The sequence below is a fragment of the Oryza glaberrima genome, chromosome 10 (assembly GCF_000147395.1).
Source record: "Oryza glaberrima chromosome 10, OglaRS2, whole genome shotgun sequence".
In the NCBI taxonomy this organism is placed as follows: domain Eukaryota; kingdom Viridiplantae; phylum Streptophyta; class Magnoliopsida; order Poales; family Poaceae; genus Oryza; species Oryza glaberrima.
The window spans coordinates 6296989-6311660 of record NC_068335.1 but is presented as its reverse complement, the minus strand read 5'-3'; the positions used below and the strand labels follow the sequence as shown (position 1 = coordinate 6311660).

General features: G+C 42.9%; 2 protein-coding genes across 2 annotated transcripts; both read right to left on the bottom strand.

Moving 5' to 3' along the window:
• Nucleotides 1-714: 714 nt before the first annotated feature.
• Nucleotides 715-2322, bottom strand: LOC127785790 (glutathione S-transferase T3-like). Its single transcript, XM_052313183.1, has 2 exons — nt 2107-2322; nt 715-1497 (listed from the first exon to the last, which is right to left on the bottom strand). Exons 1-2 carry the CDS (start codon nt 2320-2322, stop codon nt 715-717), a joined length of 999 nt encoding a protein of 332 aa, XP_052169143.1.
• Nucleotides 2323-5664: 3342 nt separating this feature from the next.
• On the bottom strand, nt 5665-8147 carry LOC127752835 (receptor-like serine/threonine-protein kinase At2g45590). The gene has a single exon (XM_052278270.1). It carries the CDS (start codon nt 8130-8132, stop codon nt 5931-5933), a length of 2202 nt encoding a protein of 733 aa, XP_052134230.1. The 5' UTR covers nt 8133-8147; the 3' UTR covers nt 5665-5930.
• Between the last annotated feature and the right edge of the window lie 6525 nt (nt 8148-14672).

Below are 14672 nucleotides of genomic sequence, written 5' to 3'. Positions count from 1 at the left end.
ACCTTATCAAATTGATTAATCCCACCACACAGATATGATTAATCCCAACAGCTAATAATAATCTCAGAACAATGTCAATACCAGAACAATTTCACAATGAAAATTCCATCACAATTTCACAATATCAATACCAGAGCAATTTCACAATATCAAACCAAGAGCAATATCACTCATAGCACATCACATAGATAGTAGTTCCTCCAAGCATCAATACAGCAGTTGTTCAAAGTCATAATTATCAAGTACCATACCACTGGTCTTGAATTTTCTATTACACCATAATTTAAAGTGTCAACTACCACCAGCTTGCAAACAGTTCTTGTAGGACTGACATCTACATGTAAGATCTGCCATCTACATGTAGTATTGACATGTATGCTATATCACCCATTAACAAGTAACCCTCATCTACAAGTAACCCTCACATGTGTCATCTCACTCTCCCCCATCCACAAGTAAAGACCATTAACTAAAAGCCTACAAAAAGGTGCCATTGCACTACATCAGAGATTGAAATGCATCATGTACTAACTCCCAACTCGACAAGTAATTCCACACAAGATTTCACATGAAGCTTCCAAAAAGGTGCCCTTGCACTCCATCCTGCAGCAAACAATGTGAACACAAATGCAAAAGATTTTAGTCCACCTAACAATGTGAACACAAATGCAAAAGATCTGAAATGATCCAACTTATTTACTTACCCTTCACTCCTCAGTAGCCCCCTTGCCCCCACAGCTGGTCTGACATCAGTGTACATGCCTTGATATGAGCCTCTCTAGCCCATGTCTCCATACGGCTTGTGTCCACAGAAATCATCTGTGTAAACCTCTCAAGCAACTTAGTTTGCTGCTCAATCAACCTGGCCTTTGTCTTCTCCTGAGCAGCCTTGAGCAGGACGTTGGCTGCCTCAAGCTTCTCCTCAGATAGCTTCTGCTTGAACTCCTTCATCTCAGCTGTCTCATCTTCTTGCCTTGCATGGGACTTGCACAGAGACTTGATCAGCTCTTTCACCTCTTCAGAGTAGTCAATCTGCCTGCCCTTCTTGGCCCTCTTGATACCCATAGGCCTGACCTGAGCCGGCTGCTCCTCAACCGGTGGTGCATTCACATCAAACTTAGCCCTAATCTTGGTAGTACCATGACCCAGCAGAGTAACATGAGCATTCCACTTTGGGGAATCACACACGGCCTTCCACCAATACATCAGTGCGAATGGCTGGCCAACTCGACTCTCATACATTGTCAAAGCTTGCTCAATCAGCATCTCTTCAGACCTTCCACTCTGATAGTTATCTCTCAGCTGAACATATACCCCATTGAAGGCAGAGACCTTCTTGGTGTTCTTGTGCCAATGGCCCTTGAGGTGCTTGGGGTCCCTCTTCCTCTCTTCTTCTATGGTTGAGTTGTACGTAGCTGCAACTTGCTTCCAATAAGTGTCACCTTTCCTTGAATTACCCTCAATTACATCAGTAGAATTCTCCAGCCAAGCACTTACCTGCATACCATAAATTGCTCAAGCTATATACAACAAATCCATAATTCATCATGCTAATAACATCACAAGTCATTAACATAAAACAATGATGTTCTATCAGCCATAAGGAAACAAGTTTCATCAACAAAAAGCCAACTTTAACCCACAATCAGTAAATAACACTGCTACATACATATCCTTAACTGTTACATACATACCCTTGATAAAACATAACTCAGCACATCAAGCCACAAGATATTTGCCTACCACAAACATTTCATTTATAGCTGGGACACATCAGAACTACCAAAGAACATATACATCTACAATCTGCATGAATCACAATGGAAATTTGTACTTCCCTGCCACCAAAATATAGATCTTGTGCTACCATGGATCATTCATGTTCTCTAAACAGCATACAAATCAATTTTTCTGTATGCATAACAATCTATTCATGTACTCTAAACAGCATGCAAATCAATTTTTCTATACGCATTCCAATGTATATCAACCGGTACCACAACATTTTCATCCATCTTTTCTCCATGTCCCCATACAACACAATTTTTTCTACATCTAGTTCAGATCTGGGACTGAAAAAAATTAAATGAGACCAAAGATTCTTACCAAGCGTAGGTCCTCATCCTGAGTGTAGTACATCCTACCCCTCCCATCATCTTGTCCAGCAGGATTTGATTGCACACGCTGCCTCACCCTGGATCTGGTGGCTGCAGTCCGGCCACCATTCACTGCTACTGCTGGTGGTGGCTGCGTCGAGAAGAGCGGGAACTGGCCATGAGCATAGGGGAAGTCCTCACTGGGTTGAGAAGGTTGCTGCTTCATCGAAAGGATGGGCCAGATCTGGATCCTTCAAGAAATCATAGTACCCACTTGAGCGCATCGGATCCATGAAGCTACAAGACAAAGAAATCAAAACCCATCAATACAACCACCAAGAACATGCGGTCCATCAATAAATCACCAAGAAAAGACGGGAGAAAGAAGATGAGCTGATGAGCTAGCTAGGGTTTCACGGCACCAACCCAATTTCTCAACGGACAGACGACTCCCGGTCCTGGATCTGCCCTCCCGTAGCCTTCCTCTCGCGACGACGACGACGACGGCCGCCGGCGATGCGAGCAGACGAGGAGGAGAAAGGAGGAAACGCAAGGAAGAAGGAGGACGAGACCGAGGGCAAGAGGGGATCGGTGATGGGTGGGAACTTTTCCAAAGGCGCGCGTTTCCCTGCCCACGCTCCGCAATGCGTTTCCCCGCGCGCGCCCTCGGCAAAAACTTCAGAGGCGCGCGTCCCCAGCGAGAAGCCGCGCGCCTAGCTGAGGGAACGGGTGTGCGTGAAAAGGTAACGGAGGGCGGACGGCCGTTCCTAGGGAGCCGACCCAGGGACACCCATTGTGGATGGCCTTAGAACTTTAAATCTGTTGGCTTAATAATCATATAAGCTAGAAAGCTGACTTAATAGTCTAAGTCAATAAGTCTAAGCCTAAACAAAGAAAGTCACCGGGTAAAGGCAGGTCCTGATTGCGTGGAGACGCTCGAGTGCCGCGCTCCTCTAATGTGATATTAGACTTCATTTTAATAATATGAAACATATTCCAATATTTCTTTTAGATCCTATTTTTTAAAAAAACAAAAGGCCATAAGAAACAACTCCATTTCAATTGTAAGCACTCTAGTAGTTCTACTAAAAATAGATTTCATCTTATATTTTTGTTGTATGTACACCCTACCCCTCTATGAGCACCTCCAAAAAAACTGGTCCGGTATATCTTGAGATTAACGAAGTCATCATATATACCTCATTGTCGATGGGTACGTCACTTATCACCGAAAGAACAATTAACCATAAATATGAGCACACATATCAAATCTAGGACTGTAAATTGGATAGACGGTTCCACCACATGAAAAAATTAATAAGTTGAGCTAAGCTCAATAATTTTTTTAACCAACTACAACAGGGCATGCCTGTGCTGGTGATTTTTTTTCATAAACAAATGGGGGTGAAAGTGTATGCAAGAAGTAGAGGGAATAAAGAAGGGAAAGCAAGAATCTGGTGATGTCCGAAAGAAACTGGTTTTCCAGTCTAGACAGGCATTCGAAACATTTTTCAACAATTTAGATCCCTCGTGGTTGACTATACTTTTACCCCACAAATTTGGAACTTGATATAAAATGTTTCTTACAAATGTTTAACAACTTTGATGTGGCACCAATTTATCAAAAAATACAACCTCATGCGTAGTGAGGATAAGCTCACTTGATACAAATGCTCACATTTACAGTTATTTATTTTTTTAGTATTAGACGATGTATCTATCACCTGCAAGGCACTTTTAGTAATACATGATGTTCCTGTCAACAACGAGACAGCTATGTGAAGTGTATGTATAACCGTCTGTCTTTGTGTGAGGTGTACGTACAGGCGTTTGTCTTTGTGTGAGGTGTACGCATAGGTGCATCCTGTGTGGGGTGTACGTACAGGCGTGTACTATATTAGCCTATATGGTGTTAAAAAAATCCCTCCTCTTTATATCGGGTATAGATTACTTCTTGAAACAAGGGGAAAAAATAAATGGTTTCAAAGTTGAGGGGTTTTGCTTAGTCATCACTCATCAGCGCAATAAAATCTTGAGGGGTTTTACTAATACCTCTGGTAGTACTGAGAATCAAAAGGTGTTTTCCTTAAAAAAAAAGAGAGGTGTTTCGAACAAATGTGATAGTTGAGGTGTTGATATAGACTTTCCTATAAACTCAGTGCCAATAAATCTTCAGTGCAGATAAAGCAATTTTGCCAAATGAAAGGTATCAAAACATAACAGGCAATTGCTGCCTTTCATGAAAAAATAACTTCTATTGTCGTCGGGGTATTGTACCCTCTTTGGAGAGTTCGATATCCATGTCTACCGTAAAATGGTGCTTTCTATTAAACACTCTCATAATCGATGTTAAACCACCGGCAAACAATCAATCTCTACGGATAATTATGCACTCCTAAACTCATAAATGATTCTAAACTCATATTATAACTGTATAATCACCAAAAAAATATCGTCAGCACATGTAACGAGCTGATTAGTTCTGCATACACAAAACTGTACATCACCATAGTTAAGCCAAAGGCGGATCACACAAGGCTTCTTTTCTGTTGAGCTGTAGTAGTATTGCTAGTAGTTCTTGGGTCACTGTCCACCACATATGGTAGACATCAAAATATTATTGGGGAATTGGCAGTAAGCCAATAAATAATTTTATAAATGAAACTAGTAGCAGTGAAAGCAATCCTCAATTTATGGAACACAGACCAGCACAGATAGGCAAACAAACCAAGAACGCAACGAAATATCTTAAATGCTTGTTTGGATCAGTCCTCAGTGGGAGTTGCAGCCAATCACTTTGATGAGAGGAGATTTTCTTCGACTTGAAACCACAATCCGAAGGGATTGGGGCATTCAGCAATACTCCTTTGCATCCAAACAAGCCTTAGAATGAAACTTTTTGCCTGCCAGCAGAAATTTTCTAGAGAGTTCATTATTTAGAACTCCAGTATTTTACAAAATGAATCATCTGCAGAAGTCTTGACAAGTCCTGGTACTTTATAAGCCCCGATGTTGATGTGATTCCTAACCATTCAAATCAAACGGGGGATGGATTCAACAACCAACAAACTCAACATCGAAATAACCAGTTCGAAAACAATGTATGCAAACGGCAAACCTATCAGAGTACATTGTGCCAAACCATGTTTTTGTTTTTGGGGGATAATGGAAATCAATCCAGCCTCTACATCAACATGTATCTAGACAGTGTCAAACCATGTCAGTATCACCTCAATAAAGCCTTTCCAGAAGATATAATGACCAGGTTGACCCTCATACTTTAGATCAGCAATAGCAATCCTGCAGAATAGACTACGCATGGAAAAAGTAACATGCCAAAGCAAAAAAGAGAAAAGCATATCCGGACATGAAAAGATTAAAGACAACATAACATCAGTGAGCTGTGGGCACACTCCATGAACAGTAGGGGTATACCAGATTCCAGGGGGCCAGGAGAAGCACTACCTTCTATGCTTATCCAAATTCCAAAACCAAAAGCAAGATGCTTCACGATACACCATTTCAAAAGGTGGACATCCCCTCCTCAGGGTCACTTAAGTCCTCTCCATAGTACTAAATTCGCATAACTATCTGTCTGTGATTAAGGTTTCAGAGAAATATAAAAAAAACTGTGGGCCTGTGATTGCACATGTGATCAATTAGGCAATGTTGTTGTCAATTTTGAGTTTAGCTCGGCATTACCTTTTTCCCTAGGGAACTTTATACAGTAGTGAGTAAAAGAATACATAAAATAGGAACTTGAACCAAAAGAGACATACATTAAGGGACAAAGTTAAAGCTAACCTTTTGCATCTAGGTAAGAGCTAAACAAACTCACCGAACTTTCTTTCGGGACTTGAAAGGGAACCCACCAGGTGGAGACGGTGAGAACTCCAATGGGAGGTGCGGAGGTTCTCCCTCGCCAGACAGCATTCGGAGTACCTCCTCACTTGATGGCCGACGAGCTGGAGACCTTTGGATGCAAAGGAGTGCGACTGTAATGCAGAGTAAAACCTCATCACGGTTCACATCCTGTAGGGCTGGATCAACAAGATCAATCAAGCGGCTCACGCGCGCAAGATGTTTCGCCCACGATATGAGGCTTGCCTTCTCAAACTCAGACATGGGTGAGGCCGTCACTTGCAACGGCCGGCGTCCTGAGATAAGTACCAATAGCAGGACACCGTAGCTATAGATATCGCATCTCTCAGACAAAGGACCACCACCACCGTATTCAGGAGCCACATAGCACACCGTGCCGCGCATGCTCGGTGTGCTGCTCACCGCGCCACTACTCTTGGGAACGAATTCCCCACTTGCCCAATCACGGGTGCTTCTTGCACCATTGACCCACCAGTTAATACTGCCATTGCCGTTGCCATTGCCATTGCCAGTGCTGCCATTGCTTCTCCGACTCCAGCTCTTCATCATACTCCATTTGGATCGTCCCTTTGCATCCAAGTCATCGTCAATATCCCGCTCCCACCATTGCAACCCTGCCTGCTCGCTCCTTGATTTAGCAAGTGCACGTCGTTTCTGCTTTTTCGCAAGCTCATCAGCATATTCCTCTCGCCACCATTCTCGTGCCCTCCTCTTTGGCTTCTTCCTGTCTGCAGCTGGGTTGGTAATAGCTGCCCCTGCAATCCAGTCATTCTTGGGGCGCTCCTTCTTGATCTCTGATCTAATCCACTCCATCACATAATCTTTTACACCATTGCTGCCCCCACCATTATCCTGCTTCCACCACCAGTCACTCCCGGTACCTGATCCCATGACACCTCCGGTGCGTGACCCTCCACCGTTGCAGCTGCGGCTATTCATACCACTCTCGACACTGGTCCGGTCAAACCCTGAAGTGGACGCAGCTTCCGCCGGTGATGCCGTTGTGAAGCCATCATCATCCTCCGGCGATTTGGGGTTCCCCTCACCATTCACCGTGGTGGTGACCGTGCTCTCAGCTATGACAGAGGCGTCATCATCACATCCCCCATCGACGTCACATCCCTCCGCAATCGCGCCGCTCTCCGGCTTGCCGTCCGCATCCGCGTCGGAATTGATGCGGGAGAGACCAAAGTCGGCGAGGCGGGCGCGGAGATCCGTGTCGAGCAGGACGTTGCTGGGCTTGACGTCGCCGTGCACGACCGGCGGCTTGACGACGGAGTGGAGGTAATGGAGCGCGGCGGCCACGTCGCGGGCGACGGCAAGGCGGCGGGGCCACTCCGCCACGAGCTCCGGGCAGCGCCGCCCCAGCAGCGCGTCCTGCAGTGACCCGTTGGGCATGAGGTCGTACACCAGCATCATCCGCCGCGGCCGCCCCTCGCCCCGCGCCGCGGACGACATCGAGTACGCGAACGGCAGCAGTATGGAGTCCCGCCCCTTCCCACCCGGCTTGGCGGCGGCGTCGGGGACAGGAGGGGATACCGGCGCGGAGGACGACGCGAGGAGGTGGGACGCGACGGCGATCTCGTTGTGGAACTCCCGCTCCCCCTGCAGCGACCCCGCGGCATCCATCACCTTCACGGCGACGGGCCTCCCCGCCCCGCCGCCGCGGCTCGCTCCCGCCGCCGTCGTCGTCGGCGGGAGCGCGCCGCGGAACACGGGGCCGAACCCCCCTTGCCCGAGCTTGCTCCCCGCCGCGAATCCCCCCGTCGCGCGCCGCAGCTTCCGGTACGACAGCCGCTGCAGCCTCCCTGCCGCGGCCACCACCTCATCCGCCTCCCCCTTCCCCTTCCTCCTCCTCCTCCTCAGCCACCACAGCAGCGCGACCACCACCAGCACCGCCACGGCCCCAGCCCCCGCCGCCCCCGCCGCCGCGGCGACAGCTACTGAGCGGCGGCGGGCGACGTCAGGCCGAGGCGGCGGAGGCGGCGGCGGTGGCGGCGGCTGGCGCGAGGGCATCGGGAGCGGGAGGCGAGTGGGAGATGGCGCAAAGCGGGTTGGCTTTCCACCACCATTAGCTACCACCTCCGACTCTCCGAGGTCTCTTCCTCCTTTGCAGATGAGGGATCGAGAGGAATTCAGAGAAGACGAATTCATGTGTACCCTTCACGTGTGCGCCTACCGTGTTTCGCTGAGCGGTGGGGACAGACGAGTGTGGGGCCCACTGTCAATGGGATGGGGGATGGGGGTGAGTGGGTGAATGAGGGAATCGGTGGACGGATGCGGGGGGGAGGAAATGAGGGCTCGTAATCAGGGATTAATTAAGTGGGACGAGAAGTGATGAGAAAGTAAAGCGGTTTGGGGTTGGATAGTCAATGTAGGCCGGGTCTATAGGCCACGAGATACGGTGGCCCGGCCAGCAGGTGCCGAACCACGTGGAGGTATAGTAGCGGGGTAGAACCACTTGAATTTTAAGCGGTGTGTTGATATAGGGACTGAATTCCTACATGTCATATTGGATGTTTGATACTAATTAGAATTATTAAATACTAGCCATCAATCTGTGCGTTGCACGGGTTACTGTTGTTGATATTATAAATGCCGCTTAGATTATGTATTAAATGTATTTTCTAAAATTAGTGTGGCTTAAATTTTGTAAAAAATAATATTGCGGCTTAGATTGCATTATAAGAACAATAACATTGCCTACAATTCACTTAGGGCCCCTTTGATTTGGAAGAAAAACAAAGGAATTTCGAAGAGTTTCAATTATGTAGGAAATTTCCTATGAAAGCCTTTGAAACAAACGATTGAATCATATCCTTTAGAATACCTATGGATTGATTAATCCTGTAGAGATTTTTGAGAAAATTTAGTAAGAGCTCTAACCTCTTTAGAAACTTTCCTTTGAATCTGTCTCTATCATCCAATTCTTGCGTTTTTCTTGCATTCCAATCAAATGGTCATTCCTCTGTTTTTTCTATATTTTGCAATCAACTGTTTTGCAATTGCATTCTTATCACAATCATGTGTTTTTTTTATATTCCTCTATTTTTCCATTCATGCGATTTAAAGGGACCCTTAGAATTAATGTTGATTAATCATATTAATCATAAACTACCAATAGATTAAATTGTCCATGATTTTTTGGATAGCATATTTATTTAACATGGAATTTTTATGCAATCGATGGTCGAGTTAAATCTTTTTGAGCTAACCGATGGCTAATATAATCGGCTAGTATAAAAAAATGTTTGGCATCTTAATTGGAATTTCATATGAAGATGTGAACAATTTCATATTTATTAATTTTAAAATTGGAATTATTAAATCTCAAATGGTGTTTTTATTAAATTTAAATTGAAATATTTATTTGCATATTTATTTGTCTATAAAAATATAAGTGATGCTAAGACATAAATAAATAACAACATTATTTGTGAAAGGAATGTATAACTCTTCATCAATCTGTGTCATGTTGAGGGCTAATAATTTTGTTGATGTTGGGATTTATGGCATCCCAGAGTTCTATTTTGACTTTGACTTTCCGTGTTTCCTTTCCACGGTTGATGCATGTCACATGCCACTGCAGTTATAAAAAAAATATTGTTAAGTTATATTTGTCAATGTAACCATGTATTAAATTGACCAAAATCTCTATTATTATAAAAATTGAAGATGTTTTTGTCAGTATTCTGGTACGTCATCCAGTTGGTTTTAAGATCATTTGCTTTTAGAAATACAGTTCCATGTTTGAGTTAGATTTTAAGTTCGTTTGCTTTTGAAAATACAAAAAGAGTATAAGAAATCTCTTTTTAAAAAAAACTCTGCATGCTAACTTGAGATAAAGTCGGACTCCTAATGCAGCTCATGATTTTTTAAAGAAAATCCAAGCGAATTCCCACATAGAATTTTGCCCTAACTAAACCGTATAACAATAATAAGATTACAATAGCATTAACCCATTACAATGCACGGGCATTTTTCTAGTCTAAACAAATTAAAAGAACATCAACAGTAATCTATACGACATGACACATGGAAAACTACATATTAGTTCATAGAGTGTATTTGGAAAACATAGATCAGTCTATGTTATCTACACAAAATCATCATTAGACAACTCTTTTTTTACTCTGGGGGTTTTGCCGTTCAATAAGCACATTCAATATGCAAAAAATCAGCTAGTATTTCTACTGTGTACGTGTAGACCGGACATATAGACATAACATTTGAAAATTAAATTAAATATTTAGTTCATAGGTTGTCTTCAGAAAAAATATAGATCATGAATCAAAATCAGAAAACAGAACCTGCTAGGTCGATAGAATATTAAATAGCACATTCTATGGGCAAAGATCAACAAATAATTCATTAATTATTTCAACAAAATCATAAATCGATTGTGCCTTAATTTGATTACAAAATTCACACTAGACTTGTGGGGTTGCACTCGTTGGGATGGGCCTTTACATGCACACCTTGTGGTAGCGGAGCATGCAATTGGCGAGGATAGTCCGGCACCACTTACCTTGCTCTGCATCTGATCTAGTGGGAGGAAACCAAATCGAGCTGCAGCTTAAGATCAGAGTAAGAAATCTACATGCCTCTATTACAGATGCCATGATAGAGAGGTGCAAGCAAACCTTTCTTTTCTTGTGAATCATGTTGATACGTATCTGAGTTCGGATGAGTCCTGATCGGTGTCATCTCCGACGGAAAATTAATCTTGATAGCGAAAAAATAAAACAGTTCCAGCTGGTGATGTATGCAGCGGATCCCTTCGATGGCAGATTCCATCTCGTTCTCGCTTGCTCCCATGTGTTCCAATGATCCCATCTGATCTGATCAATTAATTCGCTTAGAGATAAACCATCGATAGTGTGCTTGGAGATAGACCGATGGTTGTTTAATTTCCCCTGAGTGCTGCAGTTAGTAGACATTGAACAGGGCCCACATAGTTAAAGAGGCTTTTCAGTTTGGCCCAGGACCCACGTCGTGGAATCCTTTTATCACGTTGAAATTGTTTTAATCTACGGTTCTAATTATACAACTAATCTAATAGACGGCTAGATCTTTCTAATTAACATGAGAGCTCCTAAAAAGTGCCCAATTAGTATAGGTATAGATAGACTAATAATAAAATTAATTGCATAAGGAGAATTAATTTGCGAGACACATTTTTTAAGCCTAATTAATTTATAATTAGCACATATTTATTATAGCATCACATAGGTTAATCATGGATTAATTAAGCTCAATGGATTTGTCTCGCGAATTAGTCTAGAGTTATGAGATGAGTTTTATCATTAGTTTACATTTAATACTTTTAACTAGTGTCCAAACATCCGATGTGATAGAAACTCATCCAAACAGCCCCTAAATTTCGGGAGGAGTATTACTACTCCATCCGTCCCTAAATATAAGAAGTTTTAGAGTTGGACACGGTTATTAAAAAAGTAGGTAGAAGTCAGTGGTGAAGGGTTGTGATTGGATGAGTGGTGGAGGTAGGTGGGAAAAGCGAATGGTAGAGGGTTGTGATTGGTTGGGAAGAGAATGTTGGTGGAGAAGTGTTGATGCGAAAAACATGAGGCCTGGGAGATCTGCTTAACTCCAGTGCAGGTCCAAAAATCTTGCCTTTAGGTTTATGAGCGTGCCAGTTGATTTGATCCTGCAATCAACAAGAAATAAAGACAGGAAAATAGCAGTTAAACCTATAAATGATAGCCGATCAGCCAGTCGCCGATGACATATCATTTATCTTTGAGCTGATGTCATATTTGAATCGATTGGTAGATATAAATAAGCAAGAATGAACTAAATCTATTAAATCGGCTGCGGTTATTAATGAAATATAATCCCGATGTCGGTATATACTTAAATTAAGTGATTGGGATAGCTCGGTCGCCATGCCGAGACAGTATAAATCACTTAGATCGAAATATATATTAACAAGAAGATTATAAGCATTCATAGCGTAGCCGATCAGATAGGTCTAGCATGTATCGGCTAATACTCCGATATAACTCTATATTGAGATACTAAAACAAGCAGAATATACCAAACAAGAAGCTTAATACACCTAAATGCAGTAATATCTTAACATAAAGGGTAGATCTAGCATATCAATTAAGCACATAAAATATAAAGCTAAATCAAGTAAGATCGGCTGAAACCCCGATACTACCCCAATCGGCAACCAAAAGCAGGCTAGAGATCATGGTTCTAATCATGACTTATAAGGTCAAACTCACTTGATGCAGCTATAAGTATAAAAAGAACAACAATATCTAGACAATCAAGTCATTGGTCGTTTCATAGGATGGTAGATACCCTATATAATCTAAGTCAACATTGATATTTAACCTAATCGGCTGCCTTCCAACGATAGATGTTAGCCGATTTAAAGGTTAGATAACAATATTGTCAGAGATTATATAGAGCATATGATAACTCGACGAATTACATAAACAAGATTAGAGTATCATAAAGATGGAAGTACTAATTCCGAGAACACAAGCCGCCATAACAAGTTTTATCTCTAGTTGAAGATCGAAACCGATGCAGCTCAACCCGAAAGTAAGAACTCGTCGAAAGTAAACGAAAAGTAAAGGGTGGCGATGCGCTGAGATTGTTATTGAACATGTGTTAGATTGATTACATGGGGCTCGGGCCATATTTATACCCGAGATACAAAATATGTACTTGTCGGACATAACTCTTATCTCTAACAAACTCTAAGATATCATAAGTCTTTGCGGCAGACTTTTGCCCAAACTTATCTGTAAGGAAATTACATAAAATATCCTAATCAATAGATACAATTGACTCCTCATGACTCAATCCGTGCATGGCAATCCATATGAAGCATATTAACTCAACCCGACAACGTGTACCAAGCCATATTTCCGGAATCAGCGTAATCGGCTAATCCTTGTTCGACTCGAACTCTCCTGATCCTGATTGCAGCCGATTCAGACTTTAGCCGATCCTCGCTCTGTTTCCGGAACGATCTCCATCTTGGATTCCACTTCGGTTTTATCTTCATCTCCGATACTTGAATTACCAAATTTAGTTGTTAACAAGATGTTGTTATATTTTGGGATAAATCCTAAGGTCTGAAAGTTTTTGTATTTTGGAACGGAGGGAGTAGCATTTTAAATTTTATGCACAATTTTAGAAACGTCAGGAGTATATTTTTGTCATTTTGGTCGCTAAGCTCTTTGTGTAGAACCGTTAAAGACTAGAAGCGGAATTTTTTTTGTTGTTTTGTTCGTGTGTCTTGGCCGTACGCAAGTCATCCCGAAAATTCTTGAACCCGGGCGACCGGCGCGCGGGAGCCAGATCGGGCGCTCCCCTGCGCGCTCCTCCCCCCACGCGCTGCATGCAGGCCCTGAGCCCCACCGCGTCTCTACTCCTATTTGCCATTGTAACAAATCACCTACATATTTTGGAAACCCTCTATTAAGGGAATTTGGTTTATTTTTTGTTCCACCAAAAATGTTTGGCCTAGTGTATTCACAATGTTTCACTATGTATAGATCTAATGTTGCAGTGAATTATATTCCATTGCAACAAAAAAAACCCACATATTTTGGAAACCCCCTATTAAGGGAATTCGTTTCATTTTTTGTTCCACCGAAAAATGTTTCACCTAATGTACCTATAATGTTTCACTATATATGGATCAAATGTTGCAGTGAACTGAAATATTCTTTCGCTATTTACTGAAACATTGTTTTTATAAAAGGTAAAACAATACCCGATTTAAACGAATGAAACATTTTCGATCTACTTAGTGAAACAATTCCGATATACCTGGTGGAACATCGTGCAACATTTAAAAATAATTCAGTAATAAGTTAAAATAAATTCATTGGAATATATGTATGGGCTTGTTTTGAAGATTTAATTGCAACGAATTTAATGGTGCAATCGGATCATGATTTGGATAAATAATTTAAGAGAAAAATCAGTTTAAAAGTAGTTTTGCACGTAAATCAGACACTGACATTATGCTGACATCAGCATTCGGTTTTTCTCCAAATCGATCGGGAGCCTGACCCGTAGACTCGTCCAAGTCATCCTATTAAAAAAAACTAAATTGAGTATCGTAAATTTGTTGTACTAAAAACAGTATCATTGCTATTGGTAAAACCAACTGAATTTTTTACATTTTGGTCCTTTTTGAAAACTTATTTTACAAATAGACCCCTGGAAAAACTTAAACCTAAAATGGTCCTTTTTGGGGCGCCAGAGTTACTGGCGCCGTACCCCAACATGGCAGCGCCAGCCATACTGGCGCCGTGCCCGTACCACCGTGGCCCTAGGGCTGGCGTGGAGGAGCTGACTGGGCAGAAGTGGGGCGCCAGCCACACTGGCGCCGCCCCTCATACCACGGCGCCAGCATGGCTGGCGCGCCCCTTCTCTGAGGGCCGCCCCCCTAAACCCCGTGGGCCCCACCACCTTTCTTCTCCCCACTCCCATTTTCGCCCAAGCATCAGCCCGAGCTGAGCAGCAGCAGTTCTTCCCCACTCTCTCCCCCTCACCTCCCCACCTCAAATCCACTCCATTTGAACTTGTTTTTCGCGGGATTTTTTGTGGAAATCGAAGAGAAAGGTAGACTCCTCCATTCCCCCCTCTTTTTTTTCGTTTTTATTGGTTGAATTTGTAGATCGAAGGGTAACCCTAGAATCC